This window comes from Cyrtonyx montezumae, unplaced genomic scaffold, assembly GCF_038088225.1.
Source record: "Cyrtonyx montezumae isolate F1298 unplaced genomic scaffold, pur_monq_1.0 scaffold_13, whole genome shotgun sequence".
Classification (NCBI taxonomy): Eukaryota; Metazoa; Chordata; class Aves; order Galliformes; family Odontophoridae; genus Cyrtonyx; species Cyrtonyx montezumae.
The window spans coordinates 3,217,629-3,237,914 of NW_027071859.1; the positions used below are offsets into that span (position 1 = coordinate 3,217,629).

A 20,286-nucleotide genomic window follows, 5' to 3' on the forward strand; every position below is an offset into this window, starting at 1 on the left:
CTTAAAAATATAAATAAATAGAAAATAAATAAAGAAGGTGGTCTCATGGAAAATAAAACATGTCCACAGAATTCACAGAGTTGAAAACACTTCATAGAATCATTAAGGTTGGAAAAGATCTCAAAAGATCATCTGGTCCAGTCACCCACCAACCAACAACGTTGCCCACTAAACCATGTTCCTCAGTACCACATCTAAACAGTCCTTGAATCTCCCAAGTCTGTGTCTCCACCACCTCTCCCTGGGCAGCACATTCCAGTATTCAACCACTCTTTTAGAGAAGAAATTTTCCCTAATATCCAGCCTGATCCTCCCTGGCACAACTCTTCTGTTGGCACAATTGGAGCACTGAGATCACTATTAGATCTAAAAACATCCAATTGATGTTTCCAGGTTTTTTTTTTGTTTGTTTTTTTTTGCCTTACACTTCCCCTCTCTCTCCAGTTTAATTGTTATCCTCCACTTCAATGAGGAAGTCACCAAATACACATTATTGGCTGGGTCCTGTTGTCTCTGTCTACTCTAAATGTAAGGATGTATTGTGAGGTCTCCAGGCAATTGACTTCTTGGTGTATTTTAATGCTATCAGAGACATGAAAATGGAGTTAATTTTTGATGCATGAAATACTTTAACATTAAAAAAAAAGGGGGGGGGTTATTTTATTATTTATTTTTAAAACACTTGCCTGAATGTCAAGTGTAGCACACAAATTTGTACTTTTTCAGCTACTGGGAAACACCAAAAGCAGAAGTTATCATCAGGTTGTAGTCTGAGCTGTCACTTTGGGCCACTGCAGATCTGTTTCTATCTGTACTCCTAATGCTTCCAGTCACTGAAACATAACCTGCCCTGATCAGCTTCTTGCTGTATGACTGAGTCGTGGAACTTACTGCAGGAAGACTCATTAATATTTTGATCACGTTTGTAATATTAGTTCTTTGTACTATACCTCATTAAAAATACAAATGAACACCTGCATAGATCCAGCGAAAGCACAAATTTACTGCTTTTGAAAGTTTTAAATCCATTTATTTCAGAAAACAACTCTCACAGTAAATACTGCTTATTTGTTGAATTACTACCTTGTTTCTCAAAGCCATCACGGAAGAGAATTCTAGCAGAAGTTGGCTCAGTGTCACACCCGACTGAAAGAAGCTCCTCAATTGCTGTTTGGACCTTTAAAAACAGAAAGTAAAAGGCAGTTGCAATACAGTGGTGCCTGGTTCATTCCTGCAGAGCTTCTGCACTATGTCACAGCTACACTGACTTTATTCAGCTCAATACAGACAGAGCTTAAATTTCCAGGTCTAAAATCCTTTGGGGTATGACACTTGCCTGATGAGCAGTGGAATTTGTGTGGACCATTCTGCGGGGTGCATTGTTCCAGGAGACACTGAACCACCCTGTGCCAGACACTGTCAACATCTGCAAAGCAAAGAAGCAAATGAGAACAGGTACAATCCTCACAAGACACAAAGAAATCATATCTGCTATGTGGAGTTTCTACTGTGAAGGAACTCAGAGCAAACATACTGCCCTTTCAAGCTTCTGTACTAAGTTTAATAATAAAGAATCCTTTCAGCTACTCTTAAACTATGTTTGCTCTCCACGGACTCCCCTGACCCGTGCCTGGGGTTCCTATTCCCAAATTAACAGGAGCATGAGGGATGCACGACCTGCATGGACACACTGATGACCACAGGTGGTCCTGTCTGCAGCTCCAAAGCTGCCCATAGATTTCTGACTGCCCCATCCCTGGAAGTGCTCACAAGGCCATGGATGGGGCCCTGGGCATCCACCTGGTAACGAGAGTGAAAGCCACAAATACCTTCAGCTCACATAACACTATCATCTAAACCAGCAGGCTAACAAAAAGTGGGAATGCACTGCCATTTTTGACACGATCTTTACCAATAGGATGTGCTACCATTTGAGTCCATTGAATCAGAGCTCGTCTACATCCCATGAAATTGTTTAAGTTAGAAGAAACCCCTGGAGGTCATCTAGTCCAAAGTCCCAGTCCAACAGGGCACACAGCACTGACCTGTACTTCTGGAAGACACAAGGCACGAGCCCGGATTTCGTGCCTCTCAATGTAGTAGCTGTTCACCACCTGAGGATTCAGCCACGTGTTGTGTATCTGGACTCCAACTCTCATCCCATTGCTGGGTGCCTTTCCATGATGCAGTGCTTCCAAGTAGTACCTCAGGCCAGCAGTTAGCTCAAATTTCTGGGATTTTGGCTGCCAACTCTCACTCCAGTTCTTCACCCACTTTCCAGACCATTCCAAATTGCCATCTGGGAGAGAAGCTATTCTCACCTGTGTCCAGATGAACAAAACCAGTGACATTTCCACTATGTCAAAATACAGCACCCTTCAGTTCCAAAACCAGAGGTTTAATGCATTCTTCCCTATTCTACAGGAGAAAGCCATCATCTCAAAGATCTTTGATTTAGAGCTCAGTAGCATAAACAAGACTGTTCTTACAGCTGACCCTATAAGCCCCACTAACAATTCTTCACGTAGACTTCCATAGATGGCTTCAGTTCTTTAGCTCACATCCATGAAACACAAATGAAAATGTCTTCAGGAAAAGACATCTGAAAACACTAGAGACAACAGCATGTGCTTCGTGAGATGGACAGCTGATAGAGCCAAATGTCATAACACCACAGGAAGTGTCACTTTGCAACAGACATAAAATAGGAGTCAATGAGTCCTTAATTAAGCCCCTCCCTATCACGACTGCCTTATTTTTCTCTCTAAGAGTAGTACCTTGTGCCATGGGTCTTGGGATGAACTCAAGTACAGAGACGCCGGACCATCTGCTTGAATCCAGAAGGTGTAATTGTTGGTCTGAGGAGCCACAAAAAATCCACGAAGCCTGGAGCTAAGCAAAAGCAGAGCATCTGTAACATTCACAAGAGTTACTGCAAAATGCTTGCCACCCAGCACCCAACCTCCACGTGTACACAGAGTAACATGGCTTTGTTATTGCCTACGTCTTTTCTGTGCATTTCTTCACAAAGTCTTAGCACTCAAACGGCAGGAAGAGGCTCAAAATCCCTCAGGATCAACTGATAAAAGCACAGAAGTGATAGAAGGATGGAAATGTCCAGCACATTGCAAAGCTCTTCCTAGGCACACCTCAAAAGGCGCCAACATGGCCCCAACATTTTCATAGAATGAAGAAAATCTATGGCTGCAGTTGCCCACATAGACTGTGGATGTGGCCTCCCACATCTGGGCAGATCTCCAACCCAAGGCAGCATCTAAATAGAGTTCCTTCTACCTCTACAGCAGTTTCTTTCATGCTATTTCAGCACATCTAGGCCAGGGAGAACAGAAACACCAAGGGAAAGCAAAAAAAGGAATAAAAAGGGAGAGAAATAAAGTACTTTGCTGAATATGTTGAGCTTCAAAAGGACCTCAGAGCAGAGAGTTTGCTTTGATTTATAGGAGCTATGCAGTCAGACTCTGCTACAAAGAGCTGTCAGGTGTTATTGCTACACCTTACACTACTAAAGGTGATTGCTACAGCCACATCTCTTCTCAAGAGCACCGAGTACCTGAAGGACTGCTTTGCTGCAGACAGAAATTTTACTGGGGATTGGGCATTAGGTACAAACTGCCATCTATATCCAGGCCCTGCTTCTGTCAGATCAGAGGCATCATCCCAAACTTCAAAGAGAAGCCCTCGATTTCCTACAAAGTTAAAACAGAAGCATTCTCAGCAGCAGCCAACAAAAATCCCAGAGCCCGTGCTAGATTCAGTAGTGTAAGGAGGCTAATCAATAACCAGTTAATGATTTGGCTCCATTTGTGGGGTGCTTTTGTTGGTTTTTTTTATTCACAGTATGATGTAAAATACTGTTCCTGAAGTTTCATTCTGATTTGAAACCCTCCACCAGTAAGAACAAAAATCTGCCAAGACCAACCTGCTTCCAACAACCCTAACATGACTTCTCTTGGAGGAAGAGGTTTCAAACTGATCTACGTATCATTATGTGCACAGTAAACTCAAGCAGTATACCCAGAAGCCTTTACAGTACCTCTAGTTCCCCATTTTGCCCTTTAAAAACCATTCATACTTCTCCCCCCTCATTTTCCCCAGCCCTGGGGCTGACCTTCCTCCCACCAGAGGGCCATCTGCAGGCAGTGGTCTGAGCTTTCAACTTTGCTTTTCCTTGCTACTAACGTAAGATAAACTATGCTTGATGTTTTGGAAAGTCAAGTTTCTGGATGACTTCTCCCTGTTTGCACACGTGCTTGTCTGTTTGGACCTTTGGTTATTCAAACACTGTACCTGGCTGGGGGTCACCCATCCTCCTGCTCCTGCCCACAGCTCCAGTGGTGCAGATGATTTGCTGAGGAGAGACATGCTTGACTTTACAGGGGACACCTGGCAGCAGGAAAAGGAGACAGATGTGCCATGTGACAGCTGGAAATGCATGAGCTGCAGAATAATCACAGGACCACTACGAGTGGAAAAGACCCATAACATCACTAAGTTCAACTCCAACCCACACCCACACCATGCCCAACGATCACATCCCTCAGGGTGGCATCTCCACAGCTCCTGAGCACCTCCAGGGATGGTGACATCACCTCTCCTTGGGCAGCCTGTATCAATAAACCCATCTTCTTTTCCAAAAGACACCCATGGTTCGTTAGAAATCTCTATTTGTACCACGAACCAAGAAAAATCATTCATTCCATAACCCAAATAGCTGGACCTTCCTTGACAAGGATATGCTATCACTGCATATGAAGACCAGCTGGTTTGAATGGGCTTCGTATGTTTACAAAAACCTTGAGCTCACTTCTCCCGTTACCTGCAGCAGTGACCTGCACAGGCTCCTCAAAAAAATCCCCCGTAATAGTGAGGTCAGTTCCTCCTGCAAGACTTCCACCCACTGGGAACACAGAGGCTATTTCTGCAGAGGAAGGAAAAAGGGGATCTGAAAACAAGCACAGGAAAGACAAACCCCAGCCCTATTCCTGTCAAAGCCAGCAGTGCACTTGCACTCTTTCCAACTGGACTACTCCTGTGAATGAAATAGGCTTCACTGATCCTTTGTTGATTTCAGCAGCCACTGAGATTACAGCAGGAATGAACCACTTGGACAACTTGGCCACACAACAGGGAAATGCCAGAATGCTCAGGCTGTGACTTGGCAGGGACTGCATCTGTCAAGCTCAGATTGTAAACTGCATATTCTGGGCTACTGAGGAGCTCTGAAAGGAAAAGTGACATTAAGACTGCTTTCATCCTTCTGACCTGGCCTGATTCGTTTCCCAGTTCAGCCCATAGGTTTAGGTGTCACTGCACTTTCCAGCTGTCCCATAGGGATGAATGCAGGGAAGTGAACATCTGATGGTGGACATCTACACTGCAACTATGAGAACCTTACAGGACCAGATCTTTATTACAGTCATCCCATTCCACATTGGAAACCAATTTTTCCTCTTTGTTGAAATTTACTTGCTTCTCACTCACGTATCCTAAACACCTGCATATATATATATATATAATTTTTTTTAAATATGCAAAAAGACTAAAAATGCATTAGAAGCTTATCCAGATCTACATTTTCTTAATTCTTTCACTTTCCTTTTCACTTTGACAGCATTAACTATTGGCTACTGCAGTACTGCCTATTGGAAAGGTCTGGCAGACCTTATTTCTCCAGGTACTCTGCTAACAATTAACTCCACACAGTCCCTCCATTTGTAAGTAAGGATATAAAATTACCCTCTGTGTTTTGAATATATAGAGGAAACAAGTTGCATGCTATAAACAATACACAAAATCCATTTATACATTGGATACACTCCTTAAAAGAAAAAAATAATAATCATAGAACCATAGAATCACCAAGGTTGGAAAAGACCTCCAAGTTCATCCAGTCCAACCGTCCACCCATCACCAATAGTTCTCAGCCCATAAGGTAACTACTATCATTATATTAATTTCAGCCCCTTGACAGGTCAAAACAAAAGCAAACAATGCAAAACAAGGCAAAAAATATGGTGGGACATTTCTGGAGATCCATGCACATGAACTACGTGGTTTTTTCAGCTTTATGCAATCACTGAGACCAAAGGCTCTGCAATCCTGATCCCCCACTTCTGTTGTGACCACTGGACACAGGTCCTGAGTTTCAGACCATGTTTCCCCATGGCCATAACCTGAAGTGGGTGCTCAGAATTCCATTGTCTCTTGTCTCCATAGCTAGAGATGCCATGCAGAAGTTATAAAGTGCTTCAGTCCACATCATTTTTTAAACTAACAGTGCAGTAACCTGTAATTCACCATCCCTTAATCCAGATCTCGACTCTTGGAGTGGCTGAACATCATCTTGCATCTTGAACTACCCTATCTTAAGGCCTTCATAACAGTCTTTTAGGGGCAACATCACATTCTTTCCAGACAGTATGACTTAAGGGGGAAGGTGATATAAAGTTCCTTTACATCCAACACATCAATTCTGCTGGTGCTCTGACAACACGAGGAACAACAATATTAACTTCATCCCAAACCCTGGCACACTGTCGTGCACTGGCTGACTCCCAGATTAGGCTGTCCAAAAGAAAGTGTCCAAAGATATCCTTAAGAGGACCATGAATTCACAGGAGATTCAGAACACAGCCCATGGCAGCACACCCAACCTCAGCATATAAAGCTGGTATAGCTGCAATTTTTGACCTGCAGCTTTGTGTAGTCAGCCCACCACAAATCTTACCATACCAGTAGAGCTACAGGCTAAAATGAGGTCACATTGGAAAGAGCAATGAGCAGAGGTCTTTTCTTAGACAAGCCAGCCACGGGACTGTGCAAGCACTGAGGTGGACCAGTACAATACCTGAATGCATTTGGTACAAGAAAAGTTCCTGCTTGGCACTGATGAGCCAAGCACCTTTGTCTATCACTGACCTGCAAGAGAGAGAGAGTTGTGTTAGGGACCCCGGGCCATTTTGGAGAGCACAGACCCTTCCTTTGGCAGGGTTTTGTTCAAGCTGGCCTTGGATTACGTCTGTTTCATGCACTGAAGTATTAGAATCACAGAGCAGAGATGCCTGGGGAGAGTAATATACTCCTTTTTCATCCCTAATCTATTGATCATCTTCTCACATCAGCAAAACCTCACAAGTAATGAAACACAAGTTTTGATCAAATTTCATGCAGTTATCCTGGGCTCAGAAGTGTAGCAGTGTTCCCATATGAAACTAAAGAAAAAAAAAAGAGATCTTCTACTCACTTTCCTTTGTTAAACACTGAGAAGCTGACATTGTGGGACCCTGGGGGAGAGAAAAGAAACATGCTTTATGGCAGAAACACGGAGAGCTTTAAGAAGAGCACATCCTACCAAACCTTGTCTAGGCATCCTGCTCATGATCTCTTCCTTATGCTTCTCTTGTAGCAGTACAATTGTGTTGATTTCCACCGACCTGCTTGCAATTTAAGGGAACAAGTTCTTCAAAGTATATCACAAAAGTCCAAAAAAATCTTGGAAGTAAAAGCAAAAAAAGAAAACCCAATAACCCCTTGGAAGAGTTTGCAAGTCTTTAGCTGGTGCACATCCATTACTGTTGCATCACTTCAGTTTTAGGAGTAGGATTCAACTCACAACTCAAGACATTTAATTTCCTATTTCTACACGTAACTGGGGGTGAATTCATTGGCTCTACACACACAAGTCTCAGGAACCACCTGAAATTCCCTGGTCGTGAATTGCTCAGGATTGACAGATGTGACACAGGACCTGCAGGAGATCTCTCTTTTCTCGTGGAGTGATTGGAGGCGACATTCAATCATGTTTCAACTGAATTTAATATCTTACACTAAGAAGCTCAGAGTCTTAGATCATAAGTATATACTACATTGCATGGATCTACTCTTACACATCTGAATCTGCAAGCTGAACCTCAGGGGAAAGACTCCTCTCAGATCCTGTGAATCCTATCTGACCTCACTTGCCATGCCAGGAAGGTGTAAATCTCCTTCAAGACCTCCATTCTCTCTTAAACCCATCATATACAATTTGAATAAAACAATAAACAAACAAAAAAATAACAGTAATGACTCCTCTAGAGCTGCAGGAATAGCAGAAATAGGATCTCTCCCACACACCCCAACACTTTCACCAACCTATGTGGTTCCCTTCCACCCGGCACTGCATGGTTCCCAGTCCATCTTCTGTCTGAATGGAGTAGCTGTGGATAAACAAAGGGCTTTGCTGAGCACTAGGAGCAAAGACCAAAACACACATCTAACCAAAGATATGAGCTTTCATATCTGAGTTGGTTACACTCACCTCCCTTTAAAAACAAGGGAGAAGAGATGGGAAAAGAACCCACCTCCCCACTGACCATCAGCAGCTTAGGACGATGCATCACTGAAATTTGCCCCCTTTAGCCTTGTTTTGAGAAGGTGATCCCACTGGTGACTTGCAGAAATCCCATTTTAAACATGACCTAGAGCATACAAGCCCAGCTTCTAAAATTGAGAAGGGCAATTTAGACCCATGCCTCTGGAAGGAGAGGACCTGCACAGGATGGAGGGAGCTGATGATCGAGCAGGAGGTCAGAGACTGTTGATGAGATGAGAAAGAGCATTAAATGGGGAAAATGGCTTCGGGAGGGCAGGAGGAAAAAATATATAAATCAGTGAAGGTATGACATGATCTGTACAAATTTAAACTATAATTTATCCAACCACATAAAGATCTGGTTATCTAGATCTTTGGTTTTCATGTTTTAAACCCACTCTTATCAGCATCAGAAGGGATTTCCTGCTTGAGCAACAGAGATGTGCAGTTGGCACTACACTGCAAATGGATGGAGTAAATGCAGGCAGCCCCCAGAACTGCTTTCCTAAGGGTCCTCCGAGGTCCAATTGGCACTTCCCTTGCTGCTCTAAGGGCTGGATCCTCAAGATGATTTAAGCTCCCAACTTTGAAGCAAATGAATGGGATCTTTGTAACCAGCATGGTGACCACGCTGCCCACTTCTAGACAACTGAGGAATTATTGGAGGACCAGACCCAGATCAGCACCAAATCCCTGGTTTACACAACTGAGGACTTCTAAAACACGGTCTGCACTGGGGATAGGCAGTAAATGAGTATTTCAAGAGATATTTCCATACCTCCTCCCACTCTCAAAACCAAACAACACCAATAGGACAGACTGTGGGATTTTTTTTTTTTCCAAGGCAAATGCTTCCAGGAAAGATAGCACTTTCTGATGCCTCTCTTAATTGCTCTGCATGCCCTCAGTCTGCGAGTATGAATGAAGAGCAATTAACCAAGCTATGTTAGTGCTACATCAACCTTTGGGAGCCATGGAACAACAAGTTCCATCATCAATGGAACGATCTGCATTTAATTTCCCCTCCTGGGAGGCAGGAGGAATTTTACAACCCAATAAGAGGGCTCACTGAGAAGCCCTGGCACTGACTTCTCTAGGAGCAGGCTTTTTCCTCATTTCCTTGTAGCAACAACCTTGCTTATCAAAGGCTCACAGACACTGAGAGAAGCCTCACTAATGTGCCTGGGAAGATCACGTGCTAAGGTACATGAGGGATGAGAGGGTGATCTGGGACGGTCAGCATGGCTTCACCAAGGGAAGGTCATGCCTGACCAGTCTGATGGCCTTCTGTGATGGAGCTGTGGCATTGGTGGGCAAAGGGAAAGCAACTGTTGTCTACCTGGACTTGTGCGAAGCCTTGGACGTGGTCCCACACTACATTCTTATCTCTAAATTGGAGATATATGGATTTGAAGGCTGGACTGTATGAAGAATAGAGAATTGGTTGGAGGTCCTAGATGGACAGCTGGGCACGAGCCAGCAGCGTGTGCTCACAACCCAGAAGGCCAACATCATCCTGAGCTGCATCAGCAGAGGAGTGGTAGAGGGGCAAGGAGGGGATTGTCCCCCTCTGCTCTGTCCTCATGAGGCCTCATCTGGAGTACTGCATCCAGACCTGGGGCTCTGGTACAGGAAGGACACAGGGCTGTTAAACAGGGCCAGAGGCCTTACACCAATAGAAACCCAAGGTAGGTCAACAACTGACATGCTTCCAGCTTGTCTGTCAGCATAAGAGCAGAGGCTGGTCCATCCATCTCCTTCTGCCACAAGAATAGCTGGTCTAGGGAAAAGGAAAAAGAAAGAAAGATGAGACATAAAATAGCTTCCCAAATGAAGCTGTGATTCTGTTAAAATCAGAAACCAGTATTTTCAAAAGTATCTAGCCTTTATTAACCTAGAGAACAGGACAAGTCTAACTTTTGTATGTGTATGTAGGTTGCTCCAAAAGTAATGGCTCTTATTTATTTCCATGGAAACTATCACAGATACAAAGAATGCAAAAAACAGTACTTGATGTAGCTGAGAATTGGCTCTAAAATGCTATTTTCAACATCATCACTACCATTAACTACACATTTGCAGTAGAGAGGAACAAAAAGCTGCATTATATGCTTGTAAAAATCTGCACCAGCAGAGGTGATCCACTGTTGTTATCACTGCTGCTGAAACATACCACCCACCCCTCACTGTGCTCACACCCACTGGTTGGTCTCCACAAACATTTAGCAAGCACTAATGAACGTCCATGGGTGCAAATTTTTTTCTGCAAGGAGGAGTTAATGACACACTTTTACCTCATAAGCACTTCCATGTCAGATGCCATTCTGTCAGACTACCCCCTCTGCTACTGCTTCCTGTCACACAGCAAGAAAATGTAATGGGATATTGGTGTGAAGGTTCAGCCTCTACTGCCATACCACCTCCATCTGCCTCTGATGTCATAGGCCAACATAATAAAATAGGAGGCATTACTTTCAGAGCTCCCCACATATATATATTCCATATATACACATTACACTATGCCCTGTAAAGTATATGCATTAAATACTGCAGGAACTGCACATTCATAAGGATTGTGACAGAAATATCTTCAAGACATCCATGCTAGACTTGGGCAACACAAAGCACTAACATTTATTTTTTTTATTTCATCAAGGGAAGAGCTACAAAGAACCATAGAATTGCTAAGGTTGGAAAAGACCTTCAAGATAATCAAGCCCAACCTCAACCTAGCCATACTACCCTATCCCTAAAAACCCACTGCTAAATCACCAAGCACCACATCCAGACAAAGAGAGCCTACTTGAAAACACTCAGATTCACACATCCCCACCTTAAAGAAGTGATGGTGGAAAGAACTTCCACTGGAAAGGAAGAATCAGGTGAGAGCAATAAATTCAACGTAATTAGTACAACAAGCAAAAGGTGGTAGTGTTTCTTGAAGAACCAACAGGCAATTAAGGCAAATAAGCAATTGAAACCTCTAGCAAGGTTTTCACTTTGCTATGATCTATGCCTATGACATGTGTGCACTCCCCTTCCATTTTCCTCCCTTGGCCTGGTGGTTATGCCCCAGGCCTTGCTCAGGCAGAGAGCAAGGGCAGTACTGATAATATGTAAGGGTCTCACAAAGACCTGTAATGACCACAGATCTGCAGGCTGAAAGAATTGATGGCAGAATGCATGGGTCAACAGCTGAGCATACATCATAAACGAGTCAACCATCTTACCCCATCAGTAGCAAGCAACCCAAGAGCCCCTTGAGCTCTCCCATACGGCAGCCAACTGCATGACAGGATCTCCCCTTGCTCAGAACAACCCTTGGGATTACCCTTACACAGAGGTCCCTTACACCTCACCATCAAGAGGCTCCCAGCCAATGCAACACCTCAGCGCATGACTAGTAGTTTAATCTTTGTTAGCTTCACAAAGGTTACACGTTAGATTGACCAAGTTCATGACTAGGACTGGCTCCAGCTACACCTGGGCTCCTTTACTTCCATGTTTCAAAGCGTTTAGAAAACAAGGGGGTCCATTATTCCTGTCTTAGTTACAATTAAACTTTGTTGAAGTGCTATATGGTACCAGTAAATTTATTCCTGCCTCTCTCATAAGTGTATAGTTTCCATCTGCAACACTAAGGATGAACAGAAAAGTAATCAGTGATGCATAAATGATTAATTCATCTTTAGACCACTGTATCCTATATAAAGCCTGAAAAGGCATCCAGTGCTTTTAGAACTAAAGAGAAAAAAAAAATAAAGACTTTCCCCCTCCATCTGAATCTGTGTGACTGAGTGACAGATGGCTCTGGCCAAGTCCAAGTCTCCACCTGGTACATATTTAGTAACACACACCAAAAATGGGCAAAGCATTCAAGCAAAACCAGGATGTGAGCTCTCCTGGTGTGCCAAGACTCCAAGGCCATTTCCTTCTCGGCTATGGGGAGGTCGAGCTGTAAATGAGTAATCCAGCAGTGGAGCATGCAGGCACACCAGCCTTTCTTCCCACCTACTGAAGGCTTCACAGATCCACTGGAGGCAGGTAAAACAGTAATGAATATCAAACAAAAGGATGCTGATGTGTATCCAGTGAGAAAAAGCATAGGGCTGATAAATGGGTGCAACAGGTATGGCAGGAATCTGCAGTGGGCTCTCATTCACAGCAGCAAAGAGCTGAGATCCTCAGCAAGGGACTTTTCCATTCAACCTAATGGCAAGTTACAAAAACACTTGGTGATCCAATTTCTGCTGCTTTCTCTCAAGAAAATTTTGGAAGTCCACCCACTTTGCTCTGTTGCATGCAACGCTAGAAGCAGCAGAAAACAAAATCAAACATCCCTTGAAAACAGAGAAGTGACCAGAGAAAGTTTAAAGCAACAGAAAAACAAAGCTTCCAGTCCCCAGACACTTCTCCTTTTGCCTTCTGACTCACCAGAGCATTCTCTTCAAACTAACAGTATTTCTAGAAATGCAAATGGAAGGGAAAATTTATTTAACTTGAAGATTCTGACATTATTTTAATTAGCTAAATTTTAATTTGCTAGCCAAAATAAAATCTACAGCAACCAGATGCAATTACAGTAAATTCACACTGAGCTGTGATTGACTGTGCTGCCAGTAAACAAACCAACTAGCTTAATGGACCAGTTGCAATTAGATTAACAAAGTTTGCTGGAGCCCAACTCATGAGCTGCAATAAAGCACTAAAGAAGTAAATGGCAATTCTGGGCCAACTGGTTGCAATTTATTGTTCTCACAGAGGGCGAGAGAAGAAAACAATTTACAGGGACTGGGTCAGGTAGCAGCTTATAAATAATTACCCATCAATATAATCCACATTGAAGTCCAGGGTCTCGTATCTCCCAGCAATTGTCTTCCCATAGATCTCTATTAAGTTTCCTGATGAAGAGGAAATGGAAACAGAAGGGCAACTTTCAAAAGCAGAGCATTTACGTTTGCAGATTTTGAGCTGAACAAAAGACATTCCAGAAGAAATTCTTTGCAAACAATGCAGAGAGGTGCCCAGTTGGCTGCACCTGTGTCTACTCTCTATCCAAGTTCAAGGTATTAATTCCCCTTGACCCCAAATATACCTTTCCCACTGGAAAAATGATTATTCCTTCCCCCCCAACAGAGAAAGAGCCTTTCTGGTCCCACAGCACATCCACCCACTCCACATAGCTTTGCTCTTCTCAGCTAACACTTGGCATTACTCACGTCCTTCCTTGGGAAGTCTAACATCCAGCTAACAAAGAAACCTGTAATACCGTGTATTACAAGGCATGAGAATCTGAACTCCACCTGAAAGCACTTCGAAGCCAAGGGTGGGCTTGGATTGATGAGCAACGAAGTGTACTGCCCATCTCTCTTGTATGCAGGGGAACAGACCCCATGTGTAAACCCATTTTCCAGGTCAGCATGAGCTTGGGCATGACATCCTGGAGAAGCCTGTGCTAAACCCAGCGAGACAGCTTTCTCATAAGCAGAGACATGAGATGGAACATCAAATAATAATTAAAAGTGGTCCCCAGCCCAAAGAAAGGTCCCTCACCTGGGATGCCAGATGGCGGGCTAATTTGGTAAACCACAGGCGTCTGTGCAGCAGAAAACTGCAAGGAGAAAGTTGTAGTTAAACAGCAGTCATTCTCACAGCAGCTCAACAAGGTCTGATTACACATTGCTCACAACACAGTTGGCAAACACATCGTACAGACTCATGCTTTAGGACTGGATCTCTGAAGCAGAATCCTGCTCCAAGAAAGGAGCGACTTCTTCCCTTCGTGCATTCAGAGTCTGGCTTGCTGCTCCTTCTGCACCCTTCTCCATGCTCCAGTTGTCTGGTTTGGGTCAATTGCAGAGGATATGGTTTAATACTATACAAAATTTCTAAGCCATGTTTTTTCAGACACTGAGACCTCCATTTCACCTAGCACTGTGGCATAATTCTTCCCACAACAGCATACCCTTCAAAGCTATTTCTGCTTCACAGTACTGGGATAATTCAGCAAGCTTTTAATGAGCCTGTCAGTTACTCAAAGGCAGCATAGCCAAGGAAATGCTTACACTGACCCTTGTGAACACAGTATAACATCACAGCGTCCTCAGGACAGAATTCCTTGTCCTCTAAGGAAGAAAGGAAATACTCAAAGTAGATTATGGGGCTCGACTTCAGCCAAAAACAGAGTCTAAGAGCAAGCAGAGTTTTCAAGCAAGCTTCTTAGAGACAGGGACCACAGAGCAGCCCTTCACAAGTAGAAGAATGCTGTCCTCAGCGTCCTGAAGTAGCTGAGATACAGATACTGAACCTAGCACTCCATTTGGCTGCATTTTTAAGAAGCTGAGCAACCCTGCTGACCTCTTCTTCTAGATGACACTAAAACCTGTAAAAGTTTTGCTCATCCTTAAGGCAAAATGACTCTAGGAGCTTTTGCCTACACCAATCCTATTCAAACAGTAGTGTGCAGAAGCATTACTCATCTGCCAAGGGGCCTGAAGTACCTGTGGTCATCTGTGTGCTGACAACTGACATGGAATCAGTTCACCAGCAGCAGCAGCTGGACGTGGACTCCAGCACTGCCCACCTTGCTCACTAGCATAGGCACAAGTCTTGCTTAATGCAGCAAGACCTTGGAAAGCCTTATTCCTCGAATGCCTGCCCTGACATGCAAGAGTAATGCTGTCTTTCCCCTGTGTGGCATTCTGCACCCTGGAAACAAATAACACTAGGTCAGATCCATCAAGGTATTTAGGTACCTGGGGCTTAGGGTAATATACAAAGGCACCTGACTTGTTTAGAAGCTGCAAAAATCCATTTGCTTCTCTGCTTCACAAACCTCCATAAAACTGGCTGGTTACATTGCTAGCTGGCTAAAACCCTGGTCCTAAGTCATCGACTACTTGATTTCATCAACCTTATAGGAAAAACAAAAGTTTCCCATGGCATTTGGTCTGCCCCTATCCACCAAATCATCCGTTTCTCAGAAATTTCACATCCCCATCCCTCTCATTTTCAAGTCCTCTCTTGTTGCACCTACAGATGCTGCTGTCAGCCCAACAGAATCAGAGAATCTTTAAGGTCAGAAGAGGCCACTAAGATCACCTAATCCAACCATCGCCTCCATGCCCACTCACCGTGTCACTAAATAAAAAAGCATTAACAACAGATTTCCAAACTCAAATCAAGAATGTCACTGCAGATATTTTTCAAACCTTCCTCAAACCCCAAGACTGTTTCTTTCCCTATTACAAACACATGGAAAATGAATGAGTAGCCACAAACCTTTCAGTTATGGGCAATGCAGAGAGGCAAAGTCCATACCATGGGCAGGAGCCTATGCAAAAAAAGAAGCCAAAACCAGCACAAAAGCTAGGGCCACAAGCTGGTACAAGTCTTGTGAGTTGTTCAGAGTTGTCACTGCCTGCAGCAGGCTTTTCCAATCTACTGCAGAGGCAAAATTAATTTTTAATACGCATAGCTCCCAGGTCCCAGTCTCAAAACAAAGACACATTGTGTTTTATTTAGCTTGCAATGTGTCTCATTAACAGCAACCCCTGGTGATTTTTCATCAGCTCTCGAAGCTAGCTGAACCACCCAATGACTCTTCAGTTTTAATGTGCAATTTACTGAAATTCTGGGCTTTCTTGCTTGATATTCAAAGTTAGCAGAAAGGGGACGTGACTTCTGAACACACTGGGCCTCATCCGGAAGCGCACAACTGTGGCTAAGGACTCTGCTCTGCAAGAAGCCCCAACATCATTGTCATAATTTCTCTGAATAAAGCCCTGAGAATCTCAGAACTGTAGGGGTCAGAAGGGACCTCTGAGGATCATTAAGTCCAGCCTTCTCAATGCAGGTGCCTCACAGCAGGTTACACAGGAAAGCAGGCATCCAGGTGGTCCTTGGATATCTCCAAAGGAGGAGACTCCACAACCAACAGTGAACTAATGGCTAATCCTCTGAGCAAGAACCTGGACATCTCGAGGTCCTATCCAACCAAGCCCAAAACTCCAACTATACTGTGTTCAGGAAACATTCAGACATTGTGTTGAGGGATATGGTTTAGTAAGAACTATTGGTGATAGGTGTAAGGTCGGACTGGATGATCTTGTAGGTCATTTCCAACCTCATGATTCTATGATATTAACCATTCAGCAGCAGTATAAGCAGCTCCAACCAGCAAAGGACCTCAGATAAGGTGAGGGAGAATTTCCAGCCACTAGAGCTGAGTGCACCAACCTCACTTCACCCTTCTTGGGAATCCATGGCAGCACAGTATCACTTCCTGTCTTTATGTTTCCAATGTTAGCAAGACCAAACACACCCTTAACAAAGTCGTTCAGCTGAAAATGGCAAATCCTGCCATAAGGCCATGAGAGTCACAGAAAGCATGAGACGTGACTAATGGCATGGATAACAGTTCTGGACAAGAGCAAAAAACCCACAGGATGGCCTTCTGACTGCATGGCTGAAGTATACAGACAGGTTAACTCAGACTCAGGTTTTTGCTTCTGTAAAACCTCAGGTCACAGACTGTCAAGAGCGAGACCACTAAACGCCATGATGCTCAAGTTTTAAGGGATGCAAGGAGCATCTTACCTCAGTGTCCTGACATTTGATCACTATAAGAGATGCTATTTCAATACAAACTCTGTGATACCAAGCCTTACCCACTTCAGTACCTGAAACTTTAACATCACTTCTATCTTTGTTTGGCAGTTACCTTGAAAGCACAGTTTTCCTTCTCTACCCCAGTCAGGTTGTTAATCACACGTCCTTTAAATGTCACCTCCACATAGTACAAACTTTCCTGGGGTGAAGACCTAGGTGAGGAAAAAAGAAAAACAATTACATTATTTTTATATAAAATGGGGTTGTTATTTTCAAGGTAAAAAGGTCCTTCATGGGATCCCCACTGTAAACAGGTTCCCTGAAGCTTTCATGAAGCAAACTGTATTCTTGTGGTGAACACAAACTACACACGCAAACCCAAACTCTGGAACTGCAGTTTAAAATGACAATGAAGGCAAAGCAAAAAAGTTGTACTTAAGAGCATAAGACAATAGGACTATACCAGAACATGCACTCACATTGTATGTAAATACAAAGCACATAAACACACTCATTAGCATTCATTAATACTAACGAACAATTGTAATTCATTAATATTAACACAACCCAAGGCTGCCTAAATTTACAGAGAAGTTTGGATTGTAAATTAGTACTGCATCCTTAGTGTACATAGCTTCACAGCACAGCATTCAGCAGAATTAATTCCCAAACAAATAATAGCAGCAAGAGATGGAAGAACCCCAATGGGCTTGCTCCTCCTGCCTCTCGAGGCACTATTAGTCTGCTAGTCAAACAACATTTTTTAAGTTATGACAGGCTGGAGAAGAGAATCTTAGATTCCCCAGCTACTGCTTAGAGCTGTGTTTGTTTCTCTTCCTACCATCAGCTTCTCCTTGTGATCTTGTGTAGGCAAGGACATCAGATTTCCTTCTGCTTATGTCTACAGACTTCTGAGTAGCTGAGTCTAGCCTCTCTGAGTTTCAGCTTGTTCTCCACAGCATGGGGGTTGGAGCTCAATGATCTCTGAGGTCCCTTCCAACATAAGCCATTCTGATTCATATACAACACGATTAATCAACCTAGAGCTTACTTAAATTGCATGGATAAATGCAGCACAGCTTGGAAGGTGCTCAGGTACAGAAACAGTGCCCGTGCAGACTCAACACAGAGATGGAGAAGTCTCAGTGAGGATCCCACCAGGCAGATGGCAAAGTCCTCACCAGGGGAGGTTTTGATTGGATATGAGAAAATTTCTCCAATCAAACATTGATCAAACATTGGAACAGGCTGCCCAGGGCAGCAGTCATGTCCCCATCCCTGATGGTATTTAAGAGGCACGTAGACCTAGCACAGAGGGACGCATGCTTAGTGATGGGACTCAATAGGTCACATTGATAGTTGAACTTCATCCTCTTAAATGTCTTCTTCAAACCAGGTAATTCAATTCTATATCTGGGGATCATACCTTGTTCTGCATCTTATCATGGATAAGTCAAAATACATGGGAGAGACATCACATGGCAACGTGGGCAGGTCTGTGTTCACCAGGGACACCTCCAGGTGGGGCCAACTGGTTGGAGAGAGATGCTCTAGCCCATGGGTTGCTGAGCCTAAGTTAAAGCCAAAGAGAAGAACTCTGAGGACAGGACCACTCACATCCAGTCCTTTCCAACCCCCAAAATTGTCTATGATCTCTACAGGAATCTATATTCTTCAGAAAATTAAGACTGATACCATTCTTCCCTGTTACAAATAACTAAGAGGAGAACTTGAGCAGCTTAAATTAACACACAACTCAGTCAGAAACCAACTCCCTCCTCGAGGAGTCAATATAGAGTAGTGCTGAAAATCAGGTCTAGTTTTGTGTATTTTGCTTTGGAACCGAATTAGTAAAGCATATCAGTGTGTAATTTTTACATGGATCTCATATGTATTAGTGTTTCTAACACTCCAGCATCAGGCTATCTATGAACAGAGGGAACACCCATCCTTCTTCCCAAAAATAAAATGAAAAATAAAAATGGCGTTAAGGAGGAAATCCGGTTTCTCTTAGAATTTGAAAACAAGCAAACATGACAAATAGTTTATGAAATAATAATTGCAGGCTGATTTCATGCTCCGGGTGCTACAGCCCATGTGTCTGTTGTTTCAGATTTGTCACTCCGACCACGAGTCTCAGAACTGATCTGATTCTCCATCATTTTGATATATACTCAGCAAGATTTTACAAGAGCTGAACACTCACCATCCAGAGTGATAGTAATCCATGTTCCTCCAGCAACACTGCCTTCCCGGGGCTGTATGACCAGTCCCGCAGAGGTCACTGCAAAAACAACTCAGCTACATCAGGTTTAATGCAAACACTGGGATCATCCAGCACAAAGCAAGGCTCAGTGATCTGGCAGCTGTCCTCCTGTGATTCCAGCCTTCACAATCCCTCCCTTCCTGGGCATCCAAATCAGGATTGCTCATCCCCTTCCCTTTCATAGAACAGCTTAGGTTAGGAAGGGACCTTAAAGACCATTTACTTCCAATATTCTACCACGGGCTGGTTGGCCCCCACCAGATCAGCCCACCCAGGGCCCCATGCAGCCCGACCTTGAGCAACACCAGGGAAAAGTCCTCCTTCCCCTCACTGAGGTTTTGATGCCTTCAGAACTCTGAACTAAATTAGTCTGAATTTCTTGTCCTCCTCAAGAATTGAAATAAGCACAATAAACCTCATGCTTATCCCTGCAGCTCTTAGAAGAGAGCAAACATTTCCCTGAATATATCCTCCTCCACCTCAGCTGGCCCACCTCTCTCTTGGAAAAGTCCTTAAGCACAAGATGAAGCTCCTGCTTCATGCAGTTAAGTTACAAGTGACTTATTATATAGCATTTTCCAGAAAGGCATCACATTTTTAAGGCAATTCAGGATTTTTTTTCAGGGCCCTCATCTGCTGAAGCTAATGGAGATAGGAAAATCAGCCATCGGCCTTTCTGGTTTTTGTTTTGAAGTAACAATCAAAATTTGTTTTTACAGCCATATCCAGTTTCCTGGATAATCACAGAATAATCACTGTCCCTGGAGATGTTCAGGATCCATGGATATGTGGCACTGAGGGACGTGGTCAGTGGGAATGGTGGGGCTGGGTCAGGGTTGGATCTTAGAGGTCTTTTCCAACCATAGTGATTCTGTGGACATTTCCATCCCATCAGGTCAACGTAAACTCACCTAACACCTGTATTCAGCTCTCTAAAGGGAATTATTGGACATGCTTGCATCACAAACTCAACATTTAAACAACTGTATGATTATCATCAAGCAAAAGAAAACAAACATACATCAGAGGTACCCAG

At 43.5% G+C, this 20,286-nt stretch overlaps 1 protein-coding gene across 1 annotated transcript in view; it reads right to left on the minus strand.

The window, feature by feature from the left end:
- Positions 1-19,213, minus strand: part of PKHD1 (PKHD1 ciliary IPT domain containing fibrocystin/polyductin) — a 219,744-nt gene extending 200,531 nt beyond the window's left edge. The window contains 16 exon segments of the mRNA XM_065731064.1: positions 1,084-1,177; positions 1,337-1,426; positions 2,046-2,321; positions 2,778-2,892; positions 3,572-3,707; positions 4,309-4,404; positions 4,838-4,939; positions 6,869-6,939; positions 7,265-7,304; positions 8,155-8,219; positions 10,080-10,154; positions 13,197-13,275; positions 13,928-13,985; positions 16,618-16,716; positions 17,097-17,196; positions 19,191-19,213. Coding sequence (XP_065587136.1) covers positions 1,084-1,177; positions 1,337-1,426; positions 2,046-2,321; positions 2,778-2,892; positions 3,572-3,707; positions 4,309-4,404; positions 4,838-4,939; positions 6,869-6,939; positions 7,265-7,304; positions 8,155-8,219; positions 10,080-10,154; positions 13,197-13,275; positions 13,928-13,985; positions 16,618-16,716; positions 17,097-17,196; positions 19,191-19,213 — 1,519 coding nt within the window.
- Between the last annotated feature and the right edge of the window lie 1,073 nt (positions 19,214-20,286).